The sequence below is a fragment of the Rattus norvegicus genome, chromosome 14 (assembly GCF_021556685.1).
Source record: "Rattus norvegicus strain SHRSP/BbbUtx chromosome 14, alternate assembly SHRSP_T2T, whole genome shotgun sequence".
Classification (NCBI taxonomy): Eukaryota; Metazoa; Chordata; class Mammalia; order Rodentia; family Muridae; genus Rattus; species Rattus norvegicus.
Genome location: NC_141547.1, coordinates 108,876,684 through 108,890,190, shown reverse-complemented (window position 1 = coordinate 108,890,190; position 13,507 = coordinate 108,876,684). Strand labels below are relative to the sequence as shown.

The window sequence follows — 13,507 nt, the reverse complement described above, 5'->3', positions numbered from 1 at the left end:
TGAGTTTGAACCCAGCTTGGTGTACCAGGATATCCACAGCGACATAATAAGACCTTGTCTCAAAACAAACAAAAACAAAACAACAAAAAGATTTTATTTTTTTACTACTGTATGTAGGTACATGGAATTATGTTATATACAGATCCCAGAATAGGGAACTGAATCCCCTGGAGCAGGCAGATGTGAGCTGCCCAATGTGGGTGCCAGGTATAGAACTGGGTACTTGAACAGTATACACTATGAACTACTACTGTCTTGACTCCTTTCCATGAACTGAATGTTACATACAGACCATGAAAAACTGTTTTTGTTGAGGCCTGCTCCTTTTAACAAAGCCATAGCCATTTTGTATTCAGTCTCCATCTTGCTAAAAAGGTGAAATTAAGTTCAGGCTCTCAGACTCTACTTCCCAGAAGGAATTATTCATAGCGGACACTAACGAATATTACTAATAAGCCAAAAAGTTATGGCTGAATCACTTATACCCTGTTATCTGAATGTTCTGAAATTCCCCTGCACCACCTGTCTGCTACCCCTTACCTCACTCAGGACCAATCAGCCTAACGGTTGGTTGATGATACTTTGTCTAGTTAGCCAAACTGCTGTACCACTTCACTGCTTGCCTTTGAACTTTTGAACCTTGTTTTTCGTATAAAATGCCTGCACTGAGGACAGACTGGTGCCACAATTAGGTTTTTCCTTCTTGTCATCCTGGATGTTCAGTTTTACGGCATCCATTCAATAAACTACTCTTGGTTAACTGAGATTGGTGTACATTATGGTTTGCGTGGCCATCCCCAGACACCAACAGTTTTCATTTCCTTTCTCCTTTAAAGAAAAAAGAATATCCCCTGTATCCCTGGCTAACCTCAAACTAAGTATGTAAAAGAGGATAACTTTCAATTTCTGGTCTTCTTGCTCTACAACTCCAGAGTGCTGGGATTTTAAGCCCATGTCACCAAGTATTAAGACCTAACAGAGGGCTCTGTACATGCTAAATAAAGTGTCCACCAACTAGACCATTTCACCAAGCTCCATTTTTGGCACATTTTATGGAGTTGAACCTGTTATATTTCAGGAAGCAATATCAATATGTGATGTGGATTACTACCTCTTTTTCCTTTTCTTCAGATAAGATCTCACCCTTGGCAGGCTGGCCTCTCAAGTCCTGGTATTACTTACGTGTCCTGGATAAATGATCAACAAAACCCCAAAACAAACAAAGAAAACTCTCCAATTATTGATCACATCACCTTCTCAAACGTCCAATGCTTAGAACCTCTGATTAAACCAGCTATAATTTCTGCAACACATCTCTGGGTACTTTCATGAGAATCTGCAACCAAACGTTCTAAATGGGGCTTCAGAACAGGCAAAAAAGCATCGTCAAAATTTCTAAATATACCCTATAAAAAGAAAGACAAAGTTAATTCAGTATTATCTTTTTAAAAAGATTTAATAATCTATTTTAAGTATGGGAGAACACTGTAGCTGTCTTCAGACACACCAGAAGAGGGCATCGGATCTCATTACAGATGGTTGTGAGCCACTAATGTGGTTGCTGGGAATTGAACTCAGGTCCTCTAGAAGAGCAGTCAGTGCTCTTAACCACTGAGTCTTCTCTCCAGTCCCCAGTACTATCTTTTTAATATTTAAGTTTGCAATTTATTCTCCCCATTAGAATTTAGCTTCTTTAACAAGGTCAGTCACAATAGTAAGAATATTGCAAACTGATATTACAATGAGTTTTTTGTTTCTAGTGCTAATACCATCAATAATTTAAAAGGTTGTCTTTAAAAAAAAGTAAGTCACAGCAATATGAACTACGCAACTTAAGTACCACTTTAGATTAAGGCAGACAATAGGTAAGTTCAAATTTATTTATAAGCCCATAAACTGGTAGTCACTAAATTTTATGAAAACGGTACACAAGCATAATTACCTTAAAGAGGCAGAAGCGCCGGGGACTAAACTTATCTCTTCCTTTTCTGTCTTCTAAAGATAGAAATGTGATTAACTGCTCAACAAACTTAGGGTCAGAAAAACGATCATATATAATCTGTTCTGCCTATAAAGGAAAAAAAAAACAATATTCAAGGTTTAAAACCTACTTGAGAGCACAAGACTTATAGCTGAAGTTTTGTTCTGGAAAATTTTCATTACCCATAGAAACTACAGTACTTTCTAGAACCAAAATAGTAAGTTCAATTAGATGTAAAGCTAAAATGCAACTCTAAAAATATTTAAATTTTTCCCTTTACTTCCCCAGATTTGGATGTCATTTTTCATAGTATGAATTAAAACCATTTTCATCTTTGTATAACACCAACCTTGGTGAGAATCAGGAAATTTAAACATCAACTTGAAGAAAACTTAGCTCTCCCTGCCCATTAATTAATTATTAATTAACTAACTGACTTTACATCTCAATCAAAGTCCTCCCTTCTTCCAGGCCCCCACCCAATTCTGGAACATCAATCACTGTAGGACTAAGCACACTGTCTCCGGCTGAGGCTGGACAAGGCAGCCCAGTTAGGGGAACAGGATTCACAGGTAGGTAACAGTCAGAGAGAGCCAATGCTCCAGTTGTTGTGGGACCTGCATGAAGACCAAGCTGTACATCTGCTACATATGTGCAGTGGTGGTGGTGGTGTTCAGCCTGTGTGTGCTGTTTGGTTGGTGGTTTAGTCTCTGGGAGCCCCCAAGGGTCCAGGTTAGTTGGCTTGTAGGTCTTCTTGCAGAGTGCCAACCCAACTTCACTTTTTAAAGCTAATTAATTTTCACAATGATAATGAAGTATATTCAATGAAGAAGAAATTTGTTTCATTTTTGTGGGTTCCTTTCTTTCTTTCCTTTTGTTTAGTTGATTACAGACAGTCTTATTCTACAGTCCAGACTGGCCTTGAACTCATACCAGTCCTCCTTAAAAAAGCCTTGGGTGCAGAAGTTACACTCGTCCTCTAAAATATTTCCTTAAAATCTAGATATCTGTGCTGGGGAGATGGCTCAGTGGTAAGAATAGCATTGAAGGTCTGAGCTTGTTCCCATCACCCAGATAGCTCATGACCTGTAACTCCAGCTCAAAGGGAAACCAATACCTCTTACCCCCCATCTACACCCAGGTGTACACACCCATACTCAGATAAGCATAATTAAAAACAATAAAAATAAATCTTAAAAAAATTAACACCTATTTCCTAAGAAGCCATGATTTATACACAATGGAAACCTAAATTGGCCATTATGTTGCTCAAGAGCCGCATATCATCCAGAACTAACACAAGCTGCTAGCAGTACAGTATAGACCTGTACTCCGTGTAATATTACATTCAGTAGTAACTTTAGGGCAAACCTAGAAATGTTAACAGTGGTGTCAAGTAGCCCCTGAGTGATGAGCATAGTATACATTTAAAGAAAAGGCTGGACTAAGAGCTAAATCAGCAGTCAAGATCCAATTACAACCACAACAGAATGCATGCTTACCTCTGTCATGTCCTCCCTGCTTCTGCCAAGTTTAGGCTGCTCTTCCACACCAGCATAAACAACCATGTTCCTGCACAGGAAGAGATTTCTTTATAATATCAACAGAAGAAAATGATACAGCTTCAACGGTAAATGTTAGAAGGAATTTTTAACAACGTTTGATTAGAATGAAGTGTAGGGATACGAGTAGATTATAACAGTCTCTGCTTTAAAGTCTATAGATCTCCATGCCTTGGTAACAAGTAACAGTGAGAGAAAAGTGTTTTTGGTTGAGAGCAGCTGTGCAGAGCCTCCCTAGCCACATAGCACGCATGGCACTAAGGAAAGCTCAGAACTGCAGTGTAACAACTGGGAAGAAATGAAGCACAGCATTGGGAGGAGCTCAAGAAAAACAGGAAGAAGGAAAAGGCCTTTAAAAGTGACTCTGAACCTAGAATTGGATCTAACAAAATTAAGTTCAACAAAAAAGAAAAAAAAAACATTCAATGATAAGGAAGGGGGTGGTGGAGGACCATGGCTTACTTTGGCCAGTTGTAGTATCCCCAGTGAGTTTTTTCAACAAAGCAACTTGACTCCCATTCTTTTTTTGTTCTTGGTATATTTTTGCTATCATAATGCAACCAATGGTTATCAGGTCTATCACCAGCAAGAACTGTGGCAGGTTTAGGACATCCACCTAAAGAAAAGGTATTCAGATTTAATAATTTGAAAACAATAACTCCATTAGCTGTTCCAGACTTCCAATACATAATTCTACTACCTTCTTTTAAAAAGGCAGTGTCACTTTATAGCCTTTGCTGGTCTAGAACTCAAAGATCCACCTGCCTCTGCCTTGAAAGTATTGGGATGAGATATGCACTACCATTCTCTGACTATAACTCCCTTAAAAATATATACTTGTATAAATTATAGTTGTGCACTGCCTGATATGGGTGCAGGAAATAGAACTTGGTTCTTGCATAAAAATAATGTATGTACATAAACACTGAGCTTCCTCTCTAGCTCTACCTGCAACACTTAACAAGAAATCACTTTTAAATAATGTCTTTAAAAGACCATATTATTGTCTATATGGCTCACCAGGTAAAGATACCTGTTAACAAGCATAGTAGCCTGCGTTCAAGCACCCTGACCCACACGGTTAAGAGAGAAAAACTCATTGTTGTACTTTGACCTCCACATAAACATGATGGCATATGTGCACCCGTGTACACAAATATGAAAAGAATTGGCATGGGTAAGGTTAGGGTTAGGAGAAAGGGTCAGGTGGGAGTTTGAGGAGGGAAAGGGGGTTTATGTTGAACTATTGAGGGAAAGATGGGATATATGGATTTGGGATTGTTAACTGTTAGGAGAATATGATTACTAAATTATAAGGGCTCGTTAAAACATTTGGTTCTGAATTAATTTCAAGCTTTTTACAAAGCTCAAGGAATTTTTTAACATTATTCTTCACTTACAGTCCTCATACTTTTACACATTACCCTATAGATATTTTAACATATTCTCTTTCCCTACACACATACATATTGGAATTGTTTTATGGGAATTGCTCTCATAATGTCTCTACACCCCACAGTACAGAATACAAAAGTATTTCCTAAGAATGTTCTTTTATATATCAAAACAGTTCTCAAAATAATTAAATTAACATTGATTCTGTGTCATTAATTTTATCAACACACCTTACTAAAATTTTAGTCCATTTATCCACATGTATGTTCTTTATTTCAAAAGAAAGTTTCTTGAGACATTTTTCTGTAGACTATAGTCTAATCCAAAATTAAAATATTACACTTTCAGGGCAGTGGTGCATGCCTTAATCCCAGCACTTGGGAGGCAGAGGAAGGTGGATCTCTTGAGTTTGAGCCACTCTAGTCTACAGAGTAAGTTCCAGGACACCCAGAAACCCTGTCTCAAAAAAACAAAAGAACAAAAAAATAAGTAAATAAATATAAAGGGGGAAAATTCCAAGAACACAGTAAGAAAAGTAGATCTTTTCTAATCTTCTTGCTCAGAAATACTCAATGGATTATGTTAACACAGCTCAAGCTGACTTTTGAAATCTGAACCTTTCTCCCTGTGCTACCACTCCTAACCCTGTGAATACTCAGGAAATGTTCTACGTGTTATTTAAAGGCATTGTTATTTACTTGGGGTATTACTTACTGATTTCATAAGGGTTGATGGTCAGCTTTTTGTGAGTTCTCTTTAGCTGCTTGAGAATACCAGCAACAGCTGAGATAGCCATCTACAAACAGGTTAACACGTTTATATCAACATTTTGAAAAAACTCTCTTATGACATGCTGTACCATAGTAAAAACTGATTTTATTTTCAAAAAACCCTCCTCCCAAAAGGAGCTTATATTCTCTCTAGGTAGGAGTGTAAACTCATGCAGACTCTGTGCAGAAGTTTCTCAAAGACTAGGTCCCCCAAAGAACTCTGTATCCTGTCACAAAGATACTTGTGTATCTATGTTCAATGGTGTACTTCTGACAATGGCAACGAAGTGGAATCAGCCTGGATGTCCATCAACAGACAGATAATGAAAATGTGCTACACATAAGTGAAATTTTACTCAACCATAAATGGAAAAATGGTATTCACAAATGGATGTAGAAATCATAGTAAGTAAAGTATCCCGGACGTAGAAAGACAACCAATACATTGCCGTCTTTTATACAGATCCATAGCTTCTAATTTATAAACAAGTTATTTATGTACAGTGAGCCCGAGAAAAAGAAGTCATGATGCTAGAAAGGGGACACGAGAGGGGAAAGGTTGTAAGAAAATGGGAAAGAGGGGGTGGCAAAACAGAAGATTTGAAAGTGGAAAGGGTAATACCAGGTGAGAGGTTATTGGAGAAATTAACCAAAAAAGTGCACATGAACACGTTAGGCTTCGCTGGATGGCTCTGCTGCATAAGCTCAATGACCGAGTTCAATCTGATCATCCAATCCATCAGTGCAAGTAGAGACCTATCTCCCAGGAGCTGTCCTTTGACTGCCACAATATACTGCAGTGTTTTGTGTGTGTGTGTGTGTGTGTGTGTGTGTGTGTGTGTGTGTGTGTGTGTGTGTGTGTGTGAGAGAGAGAGAGAGAGAGAGAGAGAGAGAGAGAGAGAGAGAGTAGATATTTAGATAAAGAGTTAAGAGTTAATTAACTAAAGGAATATACTGTCTACCACTTGCCACTGGTGGGAGGAGCACAAACATTCAACTAGGAATCTACCAGTGTGTCCACCTTTGAACCTCTGCTCAAAGAACTGCCCTTCCTTTTTAGGTCAACAGTAGCTCATCCCGTTTGTGTTGGCCTCTGGGCCTTTTAATGGGTTTCTTCCAGAAGTGGACAAAGCCAGAATCCTTCTTCAAGCTCATTTGTAACACTTTTAGAACAAAGCCAAAAATTGAACCCTTAGATTTGACCCTCTGCTTGCAAAATGGATTTTTGAATTTTTAAAAGTCAAACTTTCCTATTAGTCTGTAAGTTTATTCTTGTTATAGCTACAGCATTAAATGTATAAAATGCCTGATTATGCCTCCCAATATTTGTTGAACAAGTTATTACTGTTTCTGAGCAAACAGAAGGAGATGCTAAATCATTCCTTTCAAGGTACTGGTTAGACGTTGTCTATGAAGAATTTAAAGAGTTTGTTGAGGTAGATATTCTCAAACCGAACACAGTAACCAAAATAAGTAAAGTATGTACCTTTCGAACAACGATTGCATCATGGTTGAGATTTTCAACAAAAAAACGTATGGCACGAAGAGGCAACACTCTGTCATCCCTTAGGAGTAAAGACAGAAGCCCGATTCCTATATGCTCAAATTTCCAAGGCCTGGTAGTTGAGAGAATGAGAGAAGGTACTTACAAATCAGATTCCTCTTAAAACCCACTTAAAACAAGAATCTGTTCTGAAACTTTTTCTTTGCTTTGTAGCCTCAGACTCCTGAAAACTGGGATCACAGGTGTGTGAAACCCTGCATAACTCTGTTTGACATAATTTCAAGTTTCTCAAGAATTAAGACAGGCCTACTGAAGCAAACTGCCCCTATAATTACCCACGTCCCACCCAAATCTTCTAACACAAATTATTCCATTAATATAGTCATTCCTTTTCCCATGCACAGGATCAATAGAACAGTTAAGACAAATGTTTTGATGGTTTAAAACGTTTTAAAGAGAAAATAATTATACTTACAGATTTCTTTGCTCCACACCATCTAGTAAAGTATTTACCAAACATTCATAGTTCCTTTAAAAAAATTTCAGATAAAATATGATCTTACTATACTCTTAAGACAAACATCACATAATGTAATATAAACTGACTCTCCTCTTACATCTACCATTTTATCAAACTAAAAGTGAAAAGAGACACTGAAAAAAAGAACACAAACTACCAATTGTTTCTTTTCTATTATTATTCTTAGTTTTTTATTTTTATTTTACTTATTCATTTATTTATTCACTTATTTATCAATTGATTGAGATAAGGTGTCATACTACATACAGGCTAGCCTTGAATGCCTGATCCTCCTGTCTTGGCACAAGAGTACCAGCATTGTAAGTATGCCCAGTAAACTATTTCTGAGTGTTTCAAAGTAAAAATTAAAACTGTAATCAAAGAGTTAGCAGTATACTCTGTATAGTATGTTGCTATCAGAAATCAATTGAACTAGCTATGGGAATTCAGTATTTACAAAGACACTATAGAAAACAAGATTGGGGGGGGGGTTGTAGCTAGCTCCCATATTCATAACTGATTCATTGGGATACTAAGGCATGAAGAGCTCTTAATCCCATGAGGTAAGACCAGACTAGGCAATATTCTGATTTAAAAAAAAAAAAAAAAGGCACTTTCAAAAACAGTAGGTAGGCATAATCATGTACTAAATCATGTACATGGTAAACCCAAAACTGAGTTAGGAAGGCTATTACTTTGTTTCCACGGACTTGTACTGGTTTCCCAAGCTAAAAAAAAAAAAAAAAAAAAAAAAAAAAAAAAAGTTTACTCATATCCTAATACCAAATTTAATCAAAAAGAGATTACTTAAGAGCTATAAAGTAATGCACTGAACTTGAATTTAGGACTTAATAATAAAGTGTACCAATTATATTATGCCTGTATGTATGTATACATTAGTACCTAAAAAAACAATGAAAAAGAATTCATAGTGAAAAAGATACAACAATAACTGTTTTAGCCTTTTATTTTCAACTCAGTACCTAAAAGTGAAAATTCGGGCCCTTTACAACAATCATCTGCAACTTTTTGCATTTCCCCAGAAATCAATGTGCAAGTGGTTAAGTTACATTTATATTTTGAGCTAAAAAAAAATGTATCGACTGAAATAGTTTGTCTTAGCAGAAAGTTTATCAGTTACCTTACGGCATCAGCATTCTTATCCTGTTGACGCTTCTGTCCTTCTTTAATCTTTTCTGGGCTAAGTAGTGTCTGGCTAATGGAAGGATTCTTTGATTGTTGAAGTAATTCTGCTATTGCAGCACATGACTTTGGAATCTTATTAAAAAGAAAAAAGTAGAGTCATGATATATAATGTGTAGTATTTAATAAAATGATAGAGGGGAACTTGCTTTCAAGCATGATGATCTGAGTTCAATTCTTAGGACCATATCTACATGGGTAGATGGAGAGAAGTGATTTCTACAATATGTCCACTGATCTCTATATGTGCCATGGTATGTGCAAACATGGATGTGTATATGTATACGTAATAGGTCAAGAAATGTAACGATTATGCTTTCAGTTCAGGGAGCAAACTCATGTCACCAGGTTTAGGGACAAGCACCTATTCACTTGTTCCATTCTGCCAGACAGACCAGTGATTTGGGAATTCCATTTCAAGTTACTTTTATTATTAATTTATAAAGAAAAAAATCTACCTGGATATGGTGATATATGCCTATAATCGGAGCATTCAGGAGATGAAGGCAGGAGAATGAAGAACCCAAGGCCAGCCTGGACTGCAGAAGAGCATACATATTGTAGGGAGGAACCAATTCTAATATAAGGACAGCTTCAAAGAGCAATGGATGAATTTACATACAGCAACAGCTATAATTCTGGTCATTAGGATGAAAAGCATAGCCAACCTGAGGAAAGGAAGAACTCAACTATCCTTACCAGTCTGTCCATCCTGATGCACTGAGGAAGTGTGAATGTGAGCATTAAGCCATACTCAAGGAAGGTAGCTCATGCATGTGATTTTAGCATATAGAAGGCTAAGACAGGAGCATTGCTACAAGTCTGAGGCTAGCATGGACTACAGAATTAGTCACTGACTTTCTAGCTTAAGTGATGCCCTATCTCTTATTTGAGAACCAGTGAAATTCTTTTCTCATCCATCCAAAAAATTTTTTAATATTCGGCACTGTAAGTTAGGAATCTAGCTAATAGTAAACCTTCTGTGACTTTGGCTAGGATAGTTAACCTCCTAAAATACAATCAACTCTTTAAAATCCTGCCATGACTGGCATGATGGGTCATGTCTGTAATCCCATCATTCAAGAAGCAGAGTTGAGTTTGAGACCAGCCTGGTAAAGAAAGAAAGTTCTAGACCAACCAGAGGAGAGGAAATCAGAGAGAAGGGAAAGTGAGTGGAGGGGAGGGAGGATAATGCAATGGCAGCATCTATGGGAAAATGGTAAATGCAGTAATGTTAACCTGATTAATTCCCAGACATATTCCAACTTGGTGTCCCACCATTATCTATAATAGTGATCACTAAAAAGTACTAGATGGAAAGAGAAAGCAAATGCCTTTTAAAAATTATACTAACAAGCCAAATTATTAGTGAAAAAAGAAGACATGGAAAATAAAAGCCAGAATTTCCACTAAAATATGAGTGAACAAATAAATGGTTTGCTTACTGTGAAGTCTAAGCCAATTGTTTCATATTGTCTATGAATCTTTTCAGCAAGGTCATCAAATAGTCTCACTATTGATGGCTTTTCCAGTGACATTGCTTGGCTAAGTCCTGAAGAAACAAGTGCTGGCCAAGTCTGCACAATACAGTCCCAGTCATGAAGGTTTGCCAGGCACACGCCACTGTGATTTCCAAGTAGACAATATAGGGCGCCCTATAAGAACAAACACATTTTACAAAGAAAGTTGAGTCATGGTCAAGTTCAACATGGTTCTTAAATTTTTACAGTGATTATTTATATACTTAAAGCTAATTCGTAAATAGGTTTACATATTTTATGTGATATTTTTAAAACCGTGAACTTGAGGTATATATAACCAAGTGGCATTTAATAGAGGATTTGTTTAAAGAATGACTATTAAGTCTGTTTAAAAAGGTAGGCATGTTTGTAAAAAACAACTCCACTCTTACTTTCCTTAGACATGACAATGGCCTTGAAATGTACCACTGAATATTTTTAGGTCCTAAAGTTTGAAAGGATTTATCAAATACCAGCTAAGGCCAAGTTGCTAATTGTGTTACTGAGTATATAAAAGATAGGAGAAGGGTGGATATGAAGAGACATAGTATACATGTGTGAAAACAATAACTTAAAAATATCTGTTAAAAAAATCCAGCTGCTTAACTAAGTTTTTACTGCAGAAGTCTAATTAAATAATTCTGATGAAGCTGATACATTTTCTATTAATATCAAAACTTTTTTTTTTTAAATTTCCACAACACTAGGTCTAAACAGATCCTAAGCCAGACTGTTACCTACTATATATTCCAGTCTCCTTTAGGCTCTACATATAGGCACAGCTAACCTTAACTTCTTTAAAGTCCATATAAGCCATTCTTAACAAGATTGGTCAAATGAGGCAGACCTTCCAGAAAGAATATCTAGCACTGGGGTAGGAAGTCAGCCATCATAAATGAAGGAAGAAAGGAAATAGTTGGTACCCTGGCATAAGTTTCAACTATTCATCTCCAACAACGTGATTGAAGAAGATGTACAAACTACATAAAAGAATGGCTTGTTCTAACAAACTTTACTTTAAAAGTAAGTAACTAAGCCTGGCTTACAGCCTACTGATTCCCATCTTACAAACTAACTGCAGGAATATGCTTAGTGCTCATCTTATCCTCTCCAGAAAGCTGGCACTGATGAGTATTTTTTTTTCCCCTGAAAGGTCTATTTACTGCCTTCTGTTTGTTCCTCTCTTTTAATGGTATCTCAGTCAGTTTTATTCTTTTTTTTTTTTTTTTTTGTTCTTTTTTTCGGAGCTGGGGACCGAACCCAGGGCCTTGCGCAGTCAGTTTTATTCTTTGACCTCTAATTTTTCATTTTGTTTTGAAATGGGATCTCACCATGTTGTCCAGGCTTGCCCAAAACTCTTGAGTATGAGGGATCTCCCACCTCCCCTGTAACCACTAGTACTATCCAGAAGCACAGAGATGGAAATACCCATGCGTTTAGTCCCCTCATATTTAGCCATCAAGTGCCTACTCTTACCTATCCTTAATATCTCTCAATCTATCTACTTATAAAGATTCATTTACATGTCACCTCTGATATCTCTTAACTTTCTTTTTCTACTTTTATCTATTGCTCAAAACAACCTTATTTCTTTCTGTTTCTGGTCCTCCTATCACATTGGTTATGCTACTTCAACTTACCTATTTTCCACAGAGGCCTCTACCCTGTATTTTCTCCGTAACATTAATCATGATAAAATGTTCTGATACTGTCAACTTACACACATTTTAAGAGATAATGATAAGTGGGCTGGAGAGATGGCTCAGTGGTTAAGAGCACTGACTGCTCTTCCAGAGGTCCTAAGTTTAAATCTCAGCAACCACATGGTGGCTCACAACCATCTTAATGAGATCTGATGCCCTCTTCTGGTGTGTCTGAAGACACCTACAGTGTACTTACATGTAATAAATAAATAGATCTTTTAAAAAAAGATATGACAAGTAAATATAACAAAATATTAATTGCAGACCTTCAATGACAGATCTATGGATGTTTATGGGGAAAGTTAAACCACAACTTATACCTTGAACTGCTGCTGTGTGACATCCTTTCTATCAGGCCGTAAGAACTCCAAAACCAAGGGGATGATATCTCTGCAACAGAAGTTATAGGCTCCTAAAGCAGCAAAAAATGTTTGCTGAGCTTTGTTTCTGACCTGGGAAAAATTGACAAAGATTTAAAAAGATGTCTAATGAAGTATAAAAACAAAATGATTATAATTTAGATGTTTTCCTAAAAAACAAAAAAAGTAATGGAATAATTATTAAAAAAAGAAATATCATCATGTATTTCCTTTTGATGAGAGGCACGCTGAATGGCACTCATAAGCAATAGCTTATTATCATATCTGAAAGCAAACAGCAGACACTCAAGTTGCTGTTGATAAGAAGATCGTCCTATGTCTACACACAGGAAATTATCAAGTTAAAAGGAACTGGTAGACACACATCTTGTAATTTCTCTGCTGTGTGTTAGGTCATAATCTTTTGATCCCATACCATATAAACTGGTACAGTACATGTTACATTTTAGCAACTCCCTGAAGCCTGAGGATTATACACAGAAGGAGTTACACAGCCATTCCAGATTAGCCTTCGAAAGTTCACAGAATTAAATGGGAGCACAATTCTACTAGCGCAATCCTTAAAATTTAAAACATAGAGAAACAATAGAAGCTGGAGATGGTGGCACATATGCCACTAGTCCCCAGCACTGTTCAAGGCCAGTCTGGCTAAATAGCAAGACCCTGTTGGAAGAAAACACAGGAATCTAAAAAGAGAAATAATTAACCAGGCATAGAGGTGCACAAGGCCTGTTGATCTACAAAGAGAGTTCTAGAACAGCTAGAGCTACAGAAAGAAATCCTGTCTTAGAAAATGGAAGGTAGCAGGAGAAATTATACTACAAACATAAATGATTTTGTGCACTAAGGCAAGATTTCAATCCATTTGAAATTTGAAAGGTATTTCTAATGTCATTGGGGTGGGAGTGCTAGATTTTAGTTCTAGTTCTCGTTTCCTTTTTGGAAGACCTATATGAGGAAGTATTTAAG

At 36.8% G+C, this 13,507-nt stretch overlaps 1 protein-coding gene across 3 annotated transcripts in view; it reads right to left on the bottom strand.

Annotated features, from left to right (window-relative positions):
* Nucleotides 1-13,507, bottom strand: part of Psme4 (proteasome activator subunit 4) — a 103,635-nt gene that overhangs the window by 30,410 nt on the left and 59,718 nt on the right. For all 3 annotated transcript variants that reach the window (NM_001025140.2, XM_087584143.1, XM_087584144.1), the window contains 10 exon segments: nt 1,254-1,406; nt 1,943-2,068; nt 3,484-3,553; nt 4,006-4,159; nt 5,653-5,734; nt 7,195-7,324; nt 7,688-7,741; nt 8,874-9,010; nt 10,381-10,590; nt 12,479-12,610. In NM_001025140.2, coding sequence (NP_001020311.2) covers nt 1,254-1,406; nt 1,943-2,068; nt 3,484-3,553; nt 4,006-4,159; nt 5,653-5,734; nt 7,195-7,324; nt 7,688-7,741; nt 8,874-9,010; nt 10,381-10,590; nt 12,479-12,610 — 1,248 coding nt within the window.